This window comes from Akanthomyces muscarius (assembly GCF_028009165.1).
Source record: "Akanthomyces muscarius strain Ve6 chromosome Unknown contig_11, whole genome shotgun sequence".
Lineage (NCBI taxonomy): Eukaryota > Fungi > Ascomycota > Sordariomycetes > Hypocreales > Cordycipitaceae > Akanthomyces > Akanthomyces muscarius.
The window spans coordinates 661339-680710 of NW_026611614.1; the positions used below are offsets into that span (position 1 = coordinate 661339).

Below are 19372 nucleotides of genomic sequence, written 5' to 3' on the forward strand. Positions count from 1 at the left end.
TTAGGTGCGACTGTTGCTTAGTCGGATATGCGCGCTCCCTGACACGCTGCGCTTCCAGCCGCAGGCTTCACGACTTAGGTGCTGGGTATCCGCCGCGACGCGTACCCCGGGCTGCCAGGGTGCCCGGCCTTTGTACCTCCTGGCAGCGCAATCTCTACGGCTTTGTACCTTGATGCGGATGCTGATCTGAGGTGCATGCTGGTATAAGAGCGACGCTATCAAATTTAGGCGTGTACGTGTGTTGCGCAGGTCGGCGCAGGTCTGCGCAGGTCGCTCGTCCCTGCACTGTGCGGATGCGAAAAGCCACTGGTTAAGTGGTGTCTAGCTCCCCGCAGCTTCAGGTGTATCGCCACCTGGTTTATGTAAGACGACATCAACGGCCTGTACCCTCGACCACAATAGGATTTTTGTCCGAGACCTCCCGCACCGCTGTGGCAGCAGATTCTCGAACATCGGAGAGTCAGTAGCGACGCTACCGTGGCCCTTCCTACTGGTTTACCCTAGGCAAATTCTGCGGCACCGTGAACGTGAACGCGTTACCGGATGTAAAACTTCGCTCCTGCAAGACTGCTTGGCTCGAGGATCGCTACCGGGATCAAAATCAGCCAACGCAGGCCAATAAAAATGCAGTGCTACGCGCCCGTCTCCTGGTCGCGAGGCTCCTGCCGGGTAGCTTCTTTCCAGTTTTGGTCAAAATAAATGCCAGCACCGTGCGCCAACCAATGACAGGCTGACATTCTGCCAGGAAGAGCGCCGCCGGCGCCTGACCGGGTGCCGTGAAAGCAGCCTACTGGTAGCGATCTTACCCAACGATCGCGGCGCTGTGCAAGGCGCTGAAAGCCACCACTCGCAATGTGCATGCAACGAGCAACACGAAATAAAGACGCTCAACGCAGCTGCTATTCGCGAATCTGACCTCAGTACTAAAGTGATACCTCTCTTAAACTACTGTAGTCTGGACGAAACAAATCGCCATTGCAAAGCTGTGGGTGCGTGAATGTAGCGTGATTGGCCTTAGCGCCGGCGCCGAGATGGCCTTTCCTGACGACCTTACGAGGTGCGCGTTGCAGTGAAGCACGAGCTCTAATAGACCGAAACTCTGGAAGACCGTGCTGTTGCCTAACTCGCTACGGAAGCGCTGGCGCACTGCTGGCGTCAAGGTATGAGTCACATTACTATGGATAGTGCCTCCAGCGTGACAAAGTTGCTCGGTTCCACGCCGTACCCGTGCTGTCAAATTCACGCATGCTGTTAGCCGTCGTGACTCTTCAGAGTGTCCCTGGTACGCACGGCTGAGGCTGAGTCGATTTGCTTGTTTCACAAATGCGGTTTGTTCTACAGCAGCGGTTCGTCAGCCAACCACTAGGCGCTCGTGGCGTTCCCCTGCAGTTGCGTGCGAACGGGAGATGCTTGTGATGGCATCCTACTAGGCCATGCTAAATGAAATTAGCATGTAGCCTTTGGCGAAGCCGGGGGAAGGTGCTGGCATAGTACAAGTCAGTACTGCCTCGCGTGGAGGCCCGTCCCCCCCTCGCAGATTTAGTCTACAGCCCGGCTCATACACGAAAGGACTAGAAATCGTAGGGATATTCGGTACTAGTATTCAAGAGATCTTATGGATTAATCTATATACAGCTCGATTTCAATGCTTCCAGGCTGCACCAGGCAGCTGGATAGATGCACTCTGTCTGAAGAGGAGAGACTAACCAGCCATCGCAGGCAGGCAATCATCATTAGGGATATGATCAAACTCTCAAATTCCCGATTGTTCAACGCTTTGTAATGCTCATGCACCTCGGCGTCTCTTTACACCCCGCGTACGGCGAGGCTGGCGACGCAACGCAATACTCCCTGAGCTTCCCATGCCTTCCGCAGTCGTAGCGCTGACCGCAGTTCTGCGGCGGGCAATGTCCTCGTTCCGCACGCTATTAGCCACTATCGTAGGCCTTGTCGCATGGCGCCGCGCACTGCGAATAGAACGCCGGTTGGTGGGCTCAGGTGCATCGTGGGCAGCCCCGGTTGGCATCTCTCGTGACTCGATCGAGGGTTCAGACATGCCGGACATTTCGACTGCGCGAGACTGACGACCGGGTGTGTCTCTCATCTCTTCGGCTCCAGGGCTATCCATTCCGTCCGATCTCGCAGCACGGGTTACTTCTTGCTGCGACGCAGGAGCCTCGAGGGGCGATACTCGGCGAAGTGCCTCAACTCTAAGGCTCTCGGCCTGGACTGCTCTCACGGCTGTGATCGCACGCTCCTGCGACCCGGGCGGGAGCGGAACGCCAAGCAGATCTGATGTATAGTCTCCGATCTTCCCTTCCCATCCGCGAAGCAAATCATGCCAGCTGGTAACGTTTAACGAGTCTAGCATGTCGCGTGCCAGCCTTGGAAGCCACTCGTAAAGGTCCCCGAGATCCCGACGATGAGCCAAGGTAGATTGTTGTATCGTAGACGAAGAGAACCCCTCGTCTTCCCAGCGCTCCAGTAGTTGACCTAGTGCCCTCACGCCAAGATCGTGAGGCTGCAGTTTTACTGGCGGAATAACCGCCGGGAGGCGGGTTTGAGCGGCGGCGAGACATGGAAGCAACACAGGCTTCCCTATCCGTATATTGTGTTGAATTTCCCACACCAGCTCCATAGAGAACAGGCAATCAGGGATACCCTCCGGGCTACCGCACTCCCACTTCTCCTGGTCACCTGGGCCTGTAACTGGCCATGTAGAGACCCAAATGCCATAGATTTGCCATTGCTTGATGACCCAGTCGCGGGCGTCTGTGTTTTGTGTTTCCAGGTTTTGGTTTTGGTAAAGCCTGATGTCCATCCATGTCCTGCTCCATTGCTCGAGTTGTTGCTTTTTTCGTAGTGCGATGTGGTAAGCGAACCGCCTCTGGGGCGTTTCATTTAGCCCTTCGCTTGCAGATGTATCTTGTTCGCTGGGAATCGACGACGGTTCGGATAGGGGATCGTTCGTCTGGTACAATGGAGGTGGATCAGAACCTCGACGTGTACTATCAGAAGCTCGACGTGTAAAATAGTTGAAGACGCTGGCCAACATGGCGATGTTTTGTGAACATGTCAACAAAAGAGCCATAGTTGCGGCATGTTCGCCCATGGGCGTAGAGTGAATAGTCAACCCCACATAGTGTCGCACTGTGCTGGGACGCGTTCGGGGAAAACTAGGGGTGGGGCCTTTTTGACCAACTGTATCGCAGGGTGTGAGTGCTCTCGGCGGCTAGCGAAACGAACGAACGATGAAGTGCCGCCCCGAAACCCACCTGAAGCAAGCCTACTTGACTCCGCGCGTAGCCGCATCCAATCGATCTCAGCTGCCAGCGTCGCCCTGTTGCGCCGATGCCATGGGCTGTACCTCTTGTGCTCGACAGTGGAGGGGCTAGGCACAGCCTTCGTGAACCGAGAACCTATCGCCAATGGCTTGATCGAGCGTTTCCTGGCTCGGCACAATGACTGTTTCGTAACTCCACCGACGAACGCATCTGTATTGTCTCTCCTCGCTCATATGAAGAACTCCCTTCCGTCGGAAGCCCGCAAACCTGTTCACTGCTGCATCATTTGACCTCATTCAACAAAACTACGAAATGAATCGACACAATGTACTCATCTCGCTGAAGCCTAGTAACACTGCGGCAAGCGAAATTGTCAATCTAGACTCGAATCGAGACTTTGTTCATGAGGGGGAACAAGTCTTGGACCTCGGCCAGTACAGTTCTAGAGCCGCGGGTAACGAGGCTCGTTACATTGCAACGATAGGTCGCGACGGGGACATTGTCCTTCCGCCGAAGTGGCCTGTTTCTAGAGTTCAGTGCGCCTTTTTGGTAGGGGAGACCGGGAGCTGCATCATATTCGTCGACAACTCGAGCAATGCCTCGTGCCAAGCATACGGTAGCAAGGGCAAAACCCAAGAGCTTTTATCGAACAGCCCCCGGCAGGTTGACAGCAGCTCTGGTTTTTGCAAAATTGCAATTCGCATTGATCACGACAACGAAATGAAAACAGCCGAGTTCGACGTTCTTTGGCATCACCCAACATCAAAGCTTACTTCAGCTCTGCAGGCATGGCGCAGGGTTGCACTGCCGAGACAACCCAGACTGGCTGACACCCAATTGTGGCCTGCCAGGGAGGATAGTACGAAAACCCAGCATGTAGTCGTTGCCGCGACCGACTACCAGACCAGCGCGGGCGATCTCGCCAGATTTAAGTTGGAGAAGAAGCCGATTGGGACTGGCGCCTTTGGAGCCGTGTACAAAGCATGCGACCCAAAAAACCCGAACATGGTCATTGCGGTAAAGGTGCTGCGGCCCCTCAACCCAGGTGAATGGAAATTTCTCGATCAGGAGCGGGAGATACTGCGCCAGTTGCGCCATGTATGTCTGTTCTAACTCAAGTCTTTATCCGCGCTAACAAGCACAGCCCAACATCGTTGAATATTTTGGAGACAAAGTTGACAGCCCGCGAACTGTAGCGCATATTTTCATGAGCTTGCAGTGTGGCAGTTTGCAAGATCTGATAGGAACGCAGCCCAGGCCAGTGCAGCTGTCTAATAGTGATCTCGCATGGTTGGCCTACCGTGATATTTTGAAAGGTCTTGACTATCTCCACCAGAGAGGTTTCATCCACCGAGACTTGAAGCCTGGGAATGTTCTATACATTCTGAAAAATGACCGCCCGTTCTTCTGTCTCGCCGATTTTGGGCTCGCCAAGTCTGAGTGCTTTGCACAAAGCTTCTGCGGCAGCCCGCAGTTTATGGCGCCGGAAGTATTCCAACACCAGGAATATACAGTCGCTGTGGATATGTGGTCTCTCCTCATGACGATCCTTCGGACCCTTGACCTGGCCGGTTATCGCGCTCGCAAGTTCAATGAATACTGGAGCCATTTGGAATGGGTCATTTCGACTATCTCGGACCATTGGGACACTCTGGGAAGTATCCATGAGCTGGCCGTCATTGACAGCCGCAAACGTGCGACAGCAGCACAGATGCTGGTCAAAAACTTCCAGGGCGATGGGCTAACAACAGACAAGCAGAAGGTTCCGGAGTTGCTTCCAGTGAACGCTCCAGACATTAGAGACCTTCCAAATGCTATCTTTCGATATAGGCGGACAAAATTTCCTGCAGGAATCAACCGTGCTCCTCTGCAACCAGGCGCATTCAAATGGCCCGCAAAGAGGCAAAACCTGTTTGAAAGAAAGCCTGTGCAACGGCCTCAGATGCCAGCAAAGCCAGAATTTTGCACAAATATGCCGCAGAGAAGAGATTTGTTCACTATCGATATCCTGGGGCGAGGCGGCGAGAGAAAGGTCGTTCCGGAAGAAAACGCGGCCCGAAGGCATCCCGCCGCACGAGTCGCCCAAGGGGTCGCGGCTGCCAAGCCGTCAATTGCGCCAAAAGAGAGCTTGCCCGGCCAGAAGCCTTCTGTGACCCAAGGCGTTCAAAAGCGCAAGGCGCCGAGAGCAGCCGCCCGTGCCCAGCCAGAGACTGATCCCTGGTTCGAAACGATGTACAGGATGCCCGGTGCTTTCCCAGCATAATCCGGTCGTAGCATCGTTTGCTATTTGTCATATTTCTGCTTTGCTGCTTTGCCGCGTATATTTTTTTCATGTCTATTAAGTCTATTCTAGTTGATAGTTATGTATCTGTTCCTGTTTGGTCATGCCCCGTACCCAATTCCTCTCTAGTGTGGCTGCCGTAGACAAGATAGTCTTCCTTATTGTAGTGGTTTCTAGATTTAAAAACAAGGCCGGAATGACTGAAGACTGTGAATAACGCAAAAAATAACTCGGGCCTCACAAGTGCGCAAACCATTCAGCGCTATAATCACCATCCCGGCGCTTTATATTGCCGGCGACTGGATAGAGGTGTTGACTGTTACTCTGTACGACTGGGTAGGATAGATGGCTGTTCTGTTCGAACCCGTATTCAGGCTGTATTATTTCCCTCACGTCGATTTCAAACGCGAGCAGCCTGCCGGAGAATCATTTTCTCGAATCACTGAGGTCCCGTGGGGGCCCGGCTTGCACGTAAATCAAAGTTAGACAAAGTCAAATGCCGCCAAAACAGGTCCCAAGATGGTACTCACTATGACGAGTAGAGAGGAGAGAATGGTGTCTCTATATTTATTTTAATATAGTAAGTTTCGCAAATTCTTTTCGAACTGCGGTAGCAAAAAGTAACTCGTCTTATGTTACTAGCGACTAGCATGGTGGTTGACGCACAAATCCCATAGCTGTTGCGTACCTTTGGATCGATAAGGCTATTTGGCTTATCTGTAATTATCATCTTAAGCACTGGGACAAAATCCAGCGATTGAGTAAGCTGCCTGGCACTTTCCAAACGCAAGGTTGCAGGCAACGACTGTGGGCGCCGCAGATGCGCGCTCTGTGGCGCCTAGGGTCGCGCCAACGGCGGCGTAGCAGGCTATCACAACCGCAACGCATCCAGCTTGACAAATGCTATATGCTAGTGGCCTAGCTGCTACCAGCCGAATAAGTAGTGGAACGACAGTCGTCTAGTCGCGCATGATCTCTGTCGACTTCTAAAGAGGGAATTGGCTGGAGTGGCCTGGTTCGTTCACAACTTACGAATACGTTTGCCGGTTTTCGAGGCGCTGCTCTAGGTTTGATCTGTGGCAGGCTAAGCCTCTTCCGGCGTTGCTTCACGCAGACTTTTTTCAATGCAACCGAATAAAGCATAAATCATGATATGTAAAGCCAGGAGAAAATGCGAACAGTAGGATTAGCCCGCTGCCACATTAGGACACGTTATAGTAATAAGCTAAAGAAGCCCAAAATTCCACGCCACATAGCGGGCTATTAAAGCGTGGAAGTGGTAGAATTGTTGTACAATAATGGTGTGGACGTGAACCAAAAAACCCTTGCTGGATGGCCGAGGATATACAATACGATAACGACTTGGAGAGCGAGCGCGAGCACGGACGAGAGCGAACTAGATGTTAAGACTCGTTGGCCGGACCGTGGCCGGGCGGCTCTTGTCATTGCCGTAAGGGATAGAGCGGATCTTGTTGCGTGGCTGTTAAACTGCGACGAAATACAGCTTAACAGCACCATCTTACAAGAAGCGCTATCTATGGCAGTGCTTGGGTATAAGGATGAGTGTCTGCTGAGATTACTACGCTCGCCTAAAGTCAAGGTGACCGACGATTTATGTCGGAATGCGCCTGAAAATCACCTCTTCCAAGGTAGGGCAATATTGGAATCATGTATCGGAAAACTAGCGGCAGAGTATCGGCAGGCTCTTCAAAGTATGCAGCTAGAAGTACGCAAGAATTGGCTGTTATGATTATATAGCAATACATTCTGATCTCGTGAACTCTCTGGGGGTTGACGAGAGAGTGAGAACACTCTGCCCGTAACGAAAGAAGATATCAAGTGTTGCCTAGGTCCGGAACGAGGGTATTCATGCAATATTCACTCCACTCTCTGCTGGAATCCCGGCCTCCCATTCTGGTTTCGCATGAGTCCGCTTTTCAGCTTCTCAAAGTCTACAGATTTCGCGGACAAGGACAATGCTGGGCCGCGGGGCATTCGTCCGGCCCATAGCTGATAAGCTACAATGCGTACAAAGCAAAGGGAATCTAGCTTGTTACGACTTGGTACGCGAATTACAATCGTCCGTTTCGCAGTACGTAATGTGCCTAGCAAGTGCCTCAGGGAGTCTGGATGACTGATGCGTAGCGACAATATACTCTTTGTCCCCTGAGACTGTTACCCTGACTAATGAACAAAGATTTGTGCCTTTCTGAAATGCCCTCGTGCCCATCTCTTGCCTATCTTTCCCTTGCCCAAGGTATTGATCTTCATTCGCAGGTAGGACTTGAAGTCAGCTCTGATTAAATCCTCATCCTCCGGCGCCCGTGATGCAATGTGCTGCTTGAGTGAACCGAAAGAAAACTCCGCTGGATTTAAATTCGGAGACTATGGCGATATTTCTACCAGCAGAGCATCGGCCTCAGCAAGTTTTTCTTTTATGGAACGAAGTATAAGTCGGACCAGAATGTGGTTTTGAGCAAAACAATAGCAAGCGAGATCAATGGACACTGTAATGCCGAGATGTTCTTTCTTCTTGTCACAATTACGCAAAACTACTCCGGCCCCCTTCCTAGTACGTAACGCATGCCGCCGTGTGCCCTCCACGTTGGAAAGAGACGAGCAGAAGAGCTATCGGATATAACTGCATGAATATACATACAACTGTCGCCGCGGCTCTATTTATAGCGTGCACTCAGTAACGATAAAAAAGCCTGCTCAGGGGCTTCATGTGTGAGTTCAGATATATAAAACTAGTCGGCCCCATCGTTGGACAGGATATAATTTCGTCTTCTATCTCAATACAAGTCAAGAAGCTTCAAATATAATTTCAGCGTAGGACAGATGTTAGAAGTGCATCCTAAAGACGATACGCTAGGCGAGATCGCTGAGCTCATAGCTAGGAAGAAGAACATCATCGCTTTAACTGGCGCAGGAATCAGCACGGATGCTGGAATTCCCGTTTGTTTCTCACATTCTCCATTAATAAACTGCTAACTAGCTTAGGACTATCACTCGGAGGGTGGTCGCTATAGAAATGGAAAAGAATTTCGACTGGCTTCCCTAGGAACGGAGAAAGGCCACAAAGACTTTTGGGAGCAGGCTATCAGCCTTCGTGACGCCGCTTTGCGAGGCAAGCCCACCAAAACACACAGATTATTTCTTCTACTGCGGGACAAAGGAAAGCTCCTGCGCCTGTATACCCAGAATGTAGACGGCCTCGAGGCTCTCACCGGATTGAGCACGAACATGTCTTCCAAGACGGCCAGAGCCCCCACATGCATAGTCTTACACGGCCAAATCCGAATCTTGAAATGTAGGGTTTGCCACTCTGAGTTTGACTGGATAGTATACGACCGGGAGAGCATGGAATCGTCAAAACCCCCGCATGGACGATTTGAATGCCACTACTGTCGTGAGAGATGTGAGGCCAGGGTACGCCGTAACATGCGTCGGATCGCCGTTGCGCAGCTCTATCCCGGCATTGTATGCTCTGACGAACAACACCCTCAAGAGCATGAAATTGGGTTCTTTATTGAGAAAGATGCAGGGAAGGCGGAAATGCTGATTGTTCTTGGAACAAGCCTGAAATTCAACGGCCCTTGCACTCTATTCCGACGTTTCGCTACTGCGGTGCACCTTAAGGGCGGCAAGGTAGTATATGTTAATCTAACAAAGCCACGGTGGGAAATCGCGCAACTTGTTGACTACTGGGTCAATTGGAGATGCGATGCATGGACCATAAGTCTCAGACGGCGTTTGGCGCGAATGGAGACTCGACAGCACCAAACTGGGAAGCGATACCTATTTTCGCATCAAAGAAGAGACGTGGGCGTGTAAGACAGCGGGGATACATAAATGCTTATAACCTAAACTGTATATAATGTCAGTGTGGAACGTGGCCACTTGAGGCTTCGGTTGACCAGTTCCGTGCTGTTTTCTTGTGGTGCAGATATGTTACTCCGCTTCTAGTCAACGAGTCAGAAGGCTGGATTTCTCTTACTTTTCCACGGGTGTGGTGAAGGGTAGATGACTGAAGACCCTGGCAGAAACAAGCTTTTTTCGGCAGCTCCCGCCTGTAACCACTTGCCCTGTGGAGTATTCCATATCATGCATGTAGATTTCTGAGGGGCTCAGTTAGGTTCACAGAGTTTCTCGGGGTGAAATCGGCCTCTCCCGAAGCTCAAGCAGATCACGAGCAGTCTCGTGGAGAGCTGAAACCGAATCAGAGGCAACCACCCGGGTGGGCATGCTTCTGGCTTTTCTTTTCTTGGATATGCCCGGCATCGAGCAGCAAGCAGCAACAAACTACACAGTAAGCCGAACAGGGGAGTAGTTGGCACAGAACTGCTTTTTCTGTCATGGTTAAGTAGAGTTTGACGCTACCTACAGAATATTGCAGAATCTTTGCAGTTTACTATAAATAGTCAGCGTGTTCTCACGCGGTGTAACGAAAGGGAGGGAGCAAAGAAGGCACAGGAAAACAGAACAGGACTAAAAAGCTCTATCAGGGGCGAGAAAGCCATAGGTGCCGCATGGAGCACCCCAACATAGCTCGCGACCCAACACGGGGCTCATCTAAGGCGCTCCCCATTCTGTGTAAAACATAGTGCTCAGAGAGTATCCACTATTCTATATAGCTAGTGTTTGGAGAAGAATCTTAGATGTGACGCTCTAGTCTTCAATCTCATTGACTACAACATACCGCCATCGTTGCAACACGCATTACGTAGAGTTCAATTCTCATCAACTCCCAGTTGCCCCGTGCCATTATTGATTCTGCCCATGTTGGCTTGCGTTTCCTTTACGGCTGTTGTAGGAAACAAACTGATTGGGCACAGCGTAAATTTTGATATCGAGTGAGCAACTACGCATAAACAGATAGTCCTGACTGGGCCCTGTTATCATGAATATGAAGTCATAGAATTCTCGAGGAAAATTGTCAACCAGGCCTCGGCGGACAGGAGCCCTTGGACCTGGCCAGGACATTACTGAAGCATGCCCACGCTCTCATCATAGATACTATGCTCGGAGCATCGCTAGCCGACCTTCGACAGCAGCTTCTAACAAAAAATCAATTCAAGAACAATAAGCCAATCAAAGTATACATGACATCGAGTCTGAACGTTTCGTAGCGTTGGTTGGAACCGGACATGACTCTACAGACCATAATGAAATGAGAGTAGACAAAAACTTTCCAAAATAAAATATTTTTCGCCAAACAAAAGCAAGGGAAGCAGGTGTGTTCTGATGATGCAAGAAAAGCCGAGTCAGCGTGGTGGGTGTGCCTGCCAACACCACGTATACTATCTCGTACAGCAAAAGGTGAATCCACACCTCCTGGCGCGGAATTAGGTCTTAAGTACTTCAGCATATACTGGACTGTGACGTTATCTCAATTTCGAACCCGGCCTCAATTCCTTCGACACCAATGCAGCCGCCGACCGAGAGTGCTTTGCAAACTCATATACAAGCAGTTGGAACGGGAGTGACATCACTCGCTGAAATGCAGGCCGACTACTAAGCCTCAGAGGAGGCAAGACAAATCATTCGCCTGCAGTTCCTTACACAAAAATTCAGATCCTCCAGTCAGCACTCCCAAGTACGCCAAGTCACGCTGCAGCACTTCTTTTGAATTGAATATGCCAAGTAAAACGGTAACAGGAAATGGAAGGGCCGCGGGCAAATCAGGATAGACTGGGTTGCTCCTCTTCCCTGCCCAGCCAACGAACGGAAGAACTGCCGTCAGAAGGATGGGAGTTGCTTCACTCTAAGGGACATGTGCACACCTGAAATTCTATTTGCAGCATTATTTTCAAAATCCGTGACAATGCAAAACATGTTTTCGGTTGAAAGCTTGGGAAAGGTGGCGTTGCAAATGGTTGGAGGGACCTTCTTCTGCGACGAGGGATCCAAGCTTTCGTCAAGCGGCTAGAATGAGCTATCACTGAGGCAGCCACGATACTGATTGAAGTGTATGTATATGCATTTCAAATACACGCGCAGGCCACTTCTCGACGTGAGATTGTGTATTGAAAGAAGTGAAGCACTACAGAAAGGAGTTAGCGTGTATGCCGAGAACATTTTTTTGAAACGAGAGGATAAATCAATGTTATGACGACCTGGTCCAGCAAACTATCAGGCAATCTCCAGCTTCAATTGATGGAGATTTCAGTGCAGCTATTTTGAAAGAATTAAGCACGTCCTAGAAAGAAATTACTCGACACTTTTACGGCAGAGTTTCGTCGACTGTTATCAAATTGGATCAATTCTAGCGGCACGGTTCGTGTGGCTATGGGTCCTTGCGATCTTTGCCACTCAACAGGGATTGCTATCACGGGCAAGAGCGCCTATGAGCCACCGAAGTGGTAGAGGGTCACGGATGGGACATACCTGTGACTCAATGGAGTTTCTGAGTTGATGTCAGCAACTAGGGTGAAAGATTTAGGACGAGCTGACAAGTATTTTGGGATATTGTGTAACATGCCACAAATAGTTCGACAAAACGGCCCTAGCATCGGACAGCTAGAAGCAGTAAGAGCCGAGACACTTGACGTGGGTAAATCTGCTAGCACCAGGTGCTGGAGATCGTATTATTACAGCAAATAATTGCATAGTTGTGATTGCCTAGCAGCCAAATAGTCCGTGGCTATTTCGGGGGCATTAAAGTACTAGCTTGCATTTGTATTCATGGTTCAAGGTGCAGATTTGTCGGCGTTGTCAGGGACCAGCTTATTATTAAAGCTTCTCTGTAGGTGAACGCTCAGCACTAGTTATAGAGTGTAGAAGGTCAGTGCTGCGGCACCACGTGCTTGCCCTACACCTCCTCGACAGAAACGAAGAGTATGGTCTGAAATGGATGCAATTTTAGGACCACCGTGACCTAAACCTGGCTAGCACGGGTAGCATCGCCTCGAGGCCAATACAAAACGGCACATCTAGGTATATAAGAATCACATAGCTCTCACCTGATTCTTGACTCTTTTATTCATCAACGCTCGCCAGGTCCACGGCTTCTACGTTGTGTGCTATCATATTAGTAACGCCGCAACTCCTACCCATTCTATGATGGTCACGACCACTGCTCAACTTTCTGGACCTGCATGCCCGCGCCCTGACTGTCCGTTGCCAGAAAGTGCGTCGTCCTGTAGGCAGACAGCACGGCTAGTCTTGCGCAAGAAACCATGTAGATCATCCAATCAAGACTCATCGGGCCAGAGAGCTCACAACAGCCACTCCACGGATCCATCTGACGCGAGGCGAAGAATGGCCTCTCCTCAAGCTCGCGTCATTATCCAAAAGCAGCAGAGGCTCATATATGCAGGGCTATCATCTTGCGGCTGTGAGGTTGGCAGCCCATGCGAAGATTTGTACCAGTGTCAGAATCGGGCGATGGATTACTGGTGCGATGATGACAACTGCTCTGCCGGTGCATCTTGCACCAACAGGTGCTCAAATAACAAGCTTAGCTCCTGCGAGATCTTTGAAGCAGGAGATAAAGGACAAGGCGTACGCAGTACTTCGGAAATTCCTCCCCACTCGTTCCTCGGTGAATATTACGGCATTTACATAAGCCGAGACGAGGCAATCTCTATGAATTACGGTAACCGCAGGGTAGGTAGTCTGCGTCGCTTCTGTATCAACCGCTAATTTCATGCTACTCAGGGTAATTACATGGTAGCTGTTGGAGGAGGCCTTGTTTGCGATGCAACCGACGTATACAGTCTTGCTCGTCAGGTCAATCACAGCTGCGAGCCAAACTGCAGGCTGAGGGTACAGTTTAGCTCGGGTTGGCCTTGTCTCAGACTGTTCTCGGCCGGTAAGCCCATCGAGGCGCGGAGTGAACTCACTATTGACTACAACTTCCAGCTCTTTCCTGGAAAGTCTGCGCAGCCGTGCTTTTGCGGCGCCAGCAAATGTAGAGGCTCTATTGGTTCGCAAAAGAAGTCGGCTAGTGGGCCTACTAATGATAGAGAAACAACTGAGCATTCTCAACAGTAAAAAATAGCCAAAGGCCAAGAAAACACATGCGGCTTAGAGAGAACGGATACCGATGGTCTTCTCCGTCAAAATTTGCCGAGGAATACAACCAGCCTCTTTTTGATCATTCACGCTCTGCCAGCGAACATTCACTAGCCGGCGTCAGCGTCAGTTCTACGGCGCCGGAGTCGCTCCTGGAAGAGGGCTTGACTCGACGGAACGCTTTCCATTTATGCACTGGCAGTTTCCAAACAAAGACACGGAAGACACTTTTCAGCTGACTTCACGGTAAGCTAGCCTGGCATTAAAATGAGGTGTTGGGTCGTCAGTTTGCGCTTACTTTGGGTTGCCGTGCAATAGTTTTCCTGCCAAAACATAATGATTGGTCACAAGATGGTATTTCAAATGAGTGGCTAATAGCCTATTTAGAGTTGAACTTTGAAGGAGGCAAGAAGAGCTATCTACACGTGCCACACACCCACCGTCGCTACGAAGTGGTCTGCTAGGCAGCCACCCAGCCACCACCTAATCCCCTGCCAGCGACCTCAAGTATCCAGGAATTACCTAAAGAGACCAGAAAGAGATGAGTCTCACGTAGTTCCAGTTCCACCTAACACGAGCGGAACTGGAACCACGGACCGGTACATTGATGGTATCTCCGCTGAGTACTACTATCCGCACAGCAGCGTTTTGCTATCCGCACAGTCTCACGTGATATTGCTAGTGCGGAACCTCGTTCTATATGGGGAATCACAAACAAATTAATGTATCTTTAAAAATGCTGCTGTATCCGATTTTCTCTGCCACCTCTACCACCACCACCACCAGCGCGCTGGCACCTGCCTCTCAACGCTCGCTAATCGCCCAAAAAGAAAAAGAGTAGTGCTATTGGCACGACCTTTTTTCGCTATTGGCACGAGCCTCACGTGATCTAGCCCTCTTGTTTTTTCCACACTACTTTAAGGATACTTCCAATTCGCGTTAACGCACATATAAATCTAAGTACCTATCTAGTATCGCCTAAATAGGTAACTATCCACCAGGAGCATCACGTGAGGCTCGTGCCAATAGCAAAAAAGGGTCGTGCCAGTAGCACGAGTACTAAAAAAGAACGCATTTTCGCTGTGTTTTTTTTCGAGATGTGTACACAACCGGCCGGATAAAGGATTCTTCCGGGCCAACTCGCAGCCTTTATCCGGCCAGTTCTGCCTGGGTCCTCGTGCGACGGACCCCGAACGCAGCGCCCGTGTGCTCTGTTGAGAAGAGCGCCTTAATTCCCTGTTGAGGCACCTCTGGCGACGGGTCGGAGGCCATTCCAGGAAGCGTCCAGCCAGTCGGCACTGTGATGTTAATGTTGCTTGCAATTCGCCACTTTGGGCTAGTCTAAAGAGGTACTTCCATTTTGGTAGGCGTGCAAGCTATTTCAGAGGTGTCGCACTGGTATAAAGAGCGGAGTAGATCACGTGAGACCGTGCGGATACCAATACTCTCACGCAGACCAGTTATTAGTCATAGGAGGAAGCAGTTGATTGAGGAAAGCTAGCTATCGGCGCTGAGACGCCTGGAGACACTCTACTGCCATCGCAAATACTCAGCTGATAAAATTGAAAGGCAGGGAGACTCGTGGGGTCCTGCACTGTCAACTTTACTTGACACGCGACTTTACTGGTAAGCTGGCATCATTACGGGCGTCTGCAGGAATTATTTAACTTCTCATCGGGCCCTTGATCCAGAGAAACCGTGCGAGAAGTGGTAGCCGCTATATTCAACTCTGCCGTCCATCTTTTTCATGTCTCCGCTCAGTCGAAATGCACAAATTTGATTCACTATTAGCATGGGCTGCTCTTGAAGGCGTTCAAATTCGCGGCATTCGCCCCCAAGCCCAGCCAGATTGTGGCACTGGAATGATAGCAACTAAGAATCTCCAGATACTAGGGGTCTCCCTCTTCTTGCCGCACAATTGTATTACCAGACTGATCTAGCGGCAGGAAGGTGATGTTTTGATGACGGTACCTACCCGTGCTATGCGGGGCTTGGAAACGGTATCAGCAGACATCCGCGCCAAACTGCCTCCAAAAATGTCGATACATGGTCTCTTGGCCGCCGACTTTGTGCTAAACCCTCCCACGAGAAATTGGGTGAATGTGATTCCAACCGTCACGGAGTTCAATTCCATTCCTTTCTTCTGGCCCGAGGCAGCCCAGAAAATGCTTCCAGGCGCCGCAAAACGCCTGTTAGACAAGCAACGGAGCACTTTCGGTCGAGATTGGGAGCAGTTTCAGAGCGGATATCCGAAGGTCGCCTCAGAAGACTACATGCATGCTTGGTTCGTTGTGAGCACCCGAGCGTTCTACCAGGAGACCCGGCAGACACTTCGTTATGCTTGGCGCGATCGCCTGGCGCTACTGCCTGTTGCTGATTTATTCAACCACGCGGCTGTCGGGTGCAAAGTCTCCTATGGCGCTGACAGCCATGAAATGATCGCCGACCGAAAGTATTCAAAAGGTGACGAGGCCTGCACATCATACGGCGAGCATTCAAACGATTTTTGCTGGCCGAGTACGGATTCTTATTGCAAAACAACGCAAACGATCGATTTGATCCTAATGATCTGATGAGTTCAGAGTTAAACGCCGAAGAAGCTGCGTTGCTCAAGCAGATGAAGACTGCGGCTGCCTTGCGCCAAGTTTGCGGACCCGCAACTGAAGAGGAGGCTCTGCGCGATGATGATGGATGGTTTGAGAAGACATCTGCCACGATTGATGGTGTCAAATTGCGAGAACTTCTGACCAAGTGTCGGGGGAGAATTCAAGGGCATCGCCGAGACGTGTTAGCTTTGGGCGACAGCAGTGAAAGATATCAAGCGCTTCTGCGACAGCGCTGGGGTGAGATAGACGAACTGGTACGAAGGGCTGTGCAGTTGAGCGCTTTTTGACAATGGTATGACAGGATGCGAAGATAGAAAGGAGCTCAAATGAAGCACAATAGATTGTTTACGTGACGAAATGCGCCAGATGGCAAGACTTGCAAGCCAGGGAAAAAAGCTGTTACAAGCCTCGACGAGTGATGGATTTCACTCACACATTTGCAAGATTGATGAGGCGCGCCGGCAACAACCCCTTGCCGAGCAAGATGCGGAAAAACCACGTATGGGAAGCTCGCTCGCAATCAGGCACAAAGTACATCAATACTCAGGAACAAAGACGAAGACTAATAGATACCACAATATCGGAAAAGAAGCAGATGGTGGAGAAATACTTACTTCCACCAACATTGTTGTGTCTGTGCATGCGTTATGTAGTCTAGCTCTAGGCATTTCGCGCGGAGCCTTTTAGGAAGCTGGTCTAGATACCGAAGTGGTATATATCCGTCTCCCTCCTGTGCTGCTGATGAACTCTTCATTGAACAAATGACAGATAAGTGAACATTGGAAGACACGATCAAAAAGGCCGCGGAACAAAAGGTTACTCAAACCGAATTAGGAATTGAGCGAAGTTTTCAAGCCAGGCGTAGCTTCTGCGTCTTCAGCAACGCCTTCGTAAAAGTACAGCTATTTATGTTTGGGTTTAGTTTCCGCGGGTAACGCACGGCTTGTGTTTAGTGTTCTGTTTCTAGAACCACTATATAATACGATGCCGGAAGACGCGCCCATTGTTTGTGTGCGCCACTGCAATTCTCATCACAATCATACTACGAGTAGCGCACGGCTTGTGTTTGGTGTTGTGTTCCCGCGGAAACCGCCACATGAACTAGGAACGTGGGGGGGAGAGGGCTATAACTGCCAACAGCAGATCAAAGTTCTAGGCTGTATCGTCCGTCTTGATTCGGATTGTGACCCGCTCTGCAGACGAGCTGAATAGGTCACCACCGCTCAGATGAACGTGTTGCCCGGCTGGCTGGGCCGATCGAATAAAACGTAGCGCTAACATAATATGTAATTACGTGCCGCTTCCGTAGCCTGGCTCGAATGATAAGCATCCGAAGTCTTAAAGACGCACTCTTGATAGTCTGGTGCTTTCGTCCATTATGAATCGGACCTACGATGGATGAATCCTCACCAAGGGCCATAGATTTGCAGCCAACGGGCGCGCCCTCGTATTGGTCTGGTCCTCGCCAAGCCGTTCCAGCCCGAGTCGAACCTGATGCCGAATGGGCCGCTGCTAGTGCCCACGAATGTGCCGGTGGATAAGACAGAAGATACGGGTGTTTTCTATTTCCTTCAACGCAGACCTCAAAGCCATGTTCCGGCTATGGCGGATCTCAATCCCCTTTCCACCACATGGGAGGCTAATCTCCAGTGGACCGTTCCGTCTCGGCCTCATGGCACTTCGACTCATTGGAGAGCGAAAAAGTCACGACCCTATGTTCAACGCTCGATGGAATACGATGCCCCACCACTTGAAAAAGTCGCGCTGGAACACAGATTAGACGAGTCTTTATTGTAACTGGCGTTACAGTTGCCGAAGGGACAGGAGCTGTCAAAAAGAAAGCACCGGCCGCCGGATTTAAGGCTTCCGCTTCTAGCGGCCCATCGGGAACTGGTTCCGCCGGAGCGGGCATGGCTACTGAAATTGGGACCAGCGAGTCCAATGAAGAGACCGTTGGGGGATCCACCAATTTTGTGTTGCCTACTCCGTCAGCGAGGTTTACTATCGCAAGATGACCCAAATTACATTCCTCAAGGGCGGGGTCCAGATTGTGGAGGACAGCAGTGGAACGGAGTCTCGGGAAGGAGCACCTGTGGCGATGAACGAAACTGTTGTCGATGACATTGTCGAGACGCCCTACGAGGGCGGCGATGAGGACGTCGACCAAGAATAGTATTGGGATGGTCAAGTTTCGAGCCTGTGCTCTACATGGCCAAATTCACTGCATTGTTGCCACGAGTCCTTTTACACTGGAATGGACACGAGGAGGGTAGAAAGCCCAAGTTAACCATAACGCCAGAAAACGCAATATACAACAAAGCTGGAGAGTGCTTGGTGGCTTGGTGGCTTCAATGCCTGCATTAAGTCAATGACATCAAAGATATGGCCGCAAGACCAGCTTGACCGGTTCAACCTTTACGCCGCGCACAATGACATCTTTGGAAGTTATCAGGAACGTAAATCTATGGACTGGTTCCCGCGCGAGCGAACAGAGCTGTCTGGCATGGTACTGCAGCTCCTGGATCTTTTGCACATGTATCTGTCTGGTGATTTTCATGCTCTAAGCGACAAATCTATCACCATCGCAGCGGATTCGCTGCTCCGTGGTACAGAAGCCAAGCTCAAATGCAATGGTTTTCATACGGGTATCGTTGTTGGCGGCCGTCTCTAGCGTGAAGTGCCCGGTCCGGTCCAAGTGGATGATTCGCCAGAAGGCGAGATTGTCGCAAAACTCCTCAGCAATTGGCAATGAGATCGTCGGAGTAGACGACAGCATTGTTGTGCCTCATCACTTCGCGGTGAAGCGAGACGCTACTGGATGGATGGTCAGTTCTATCATCCATGAACCGCAACCGAGCAATACAGGACTTGATGGTGCAGCACCAGTTCGTTCGCAAAATAAACCGAAGATTCATTACGTGCGTTGGCCTCTCCCGCGGCGAGAGACTCGGTTGGTCTGAATGTATTTCCCAAAGGCTTTGTAGGCAGGCAGTTTGGCAGAGGAATTATTAGTCAGAAGAGGTGGCTTCTCCACACACACGAGAACTTAGCCTCATCATCATCACCAATCAACCAACCGATCCTCATCAACTCTCTCCCTGCGCGCCTTCTTTTAGCACCAAGGTGGCATTGTAACTAGTTCCTACGGACACAACAGCCCCGCGATTTTCAAGCAATTACGC

General features: G+C 50.6%; 3 protein-coding genes across 3 annotated transcripts; all 3 read left to right on the forward strand.

Moving 5' to 3' along the window:
* Positions 1 to 3596: 3596 nt before the first annotated feature.
* Positions 3597 to 5547, forward strand: LMH87_007704 (uncharacterized protein; the record flags this gene model as incomplete). Its single annotated transcript, XM_056199632.1, has 2 exons — positions 3597 to 4382; positions 4429 to 5547. The coding sequence occupies 2 exons, from the start codon at positions 3597 to 3599 to the stop codon at positions 5545 to 5547; spliced, it is 1905 nt and encodes a 634-aa protein (XP_056058063.1).
* A 7608-nt stretch (positions 5548 to 13155) lies between these two features.
* On the forward strand, positions 13156 to 13563 carry LMH87_007705 (uncharacterized protein; the record flags this gene model as incomplete). The annotated part of the gene is made up of 2 exons (XM_056199634.1): positions 13156 to 13176; positions 13228 to 13563. 2 exons carry the CDS (start codon positions 13156 to 13158, stop codon positions 13561 to 13563), a joined length of 357 nt encoding a protein of 118 aa, XP_056058064.1.
* Positions 13564 to 15620: 2057 nt separating this feature from the next.
* LMH87_007706 (uncharacterized protein) lies at positions 15621 to 16520 on the forward strand (the record flags this gene model as incomplete). The annotated part of the gene is made up of 3 exons (XM_056199635.1): positions 15621 to 16101; positions 16167 to 16427; positions 16492 to 16520. The coding sequence occupies 3 exons, from the start codon at positions 15621 to 15623 to the stop codon at positions 16518 to 16520; spliced, it is 771 nt and encodes a 256-aa protein (XP_056058065.1).
* Between the last annotated feature and the right edge of the window lie 2852 nt (positions 16521 to 19372).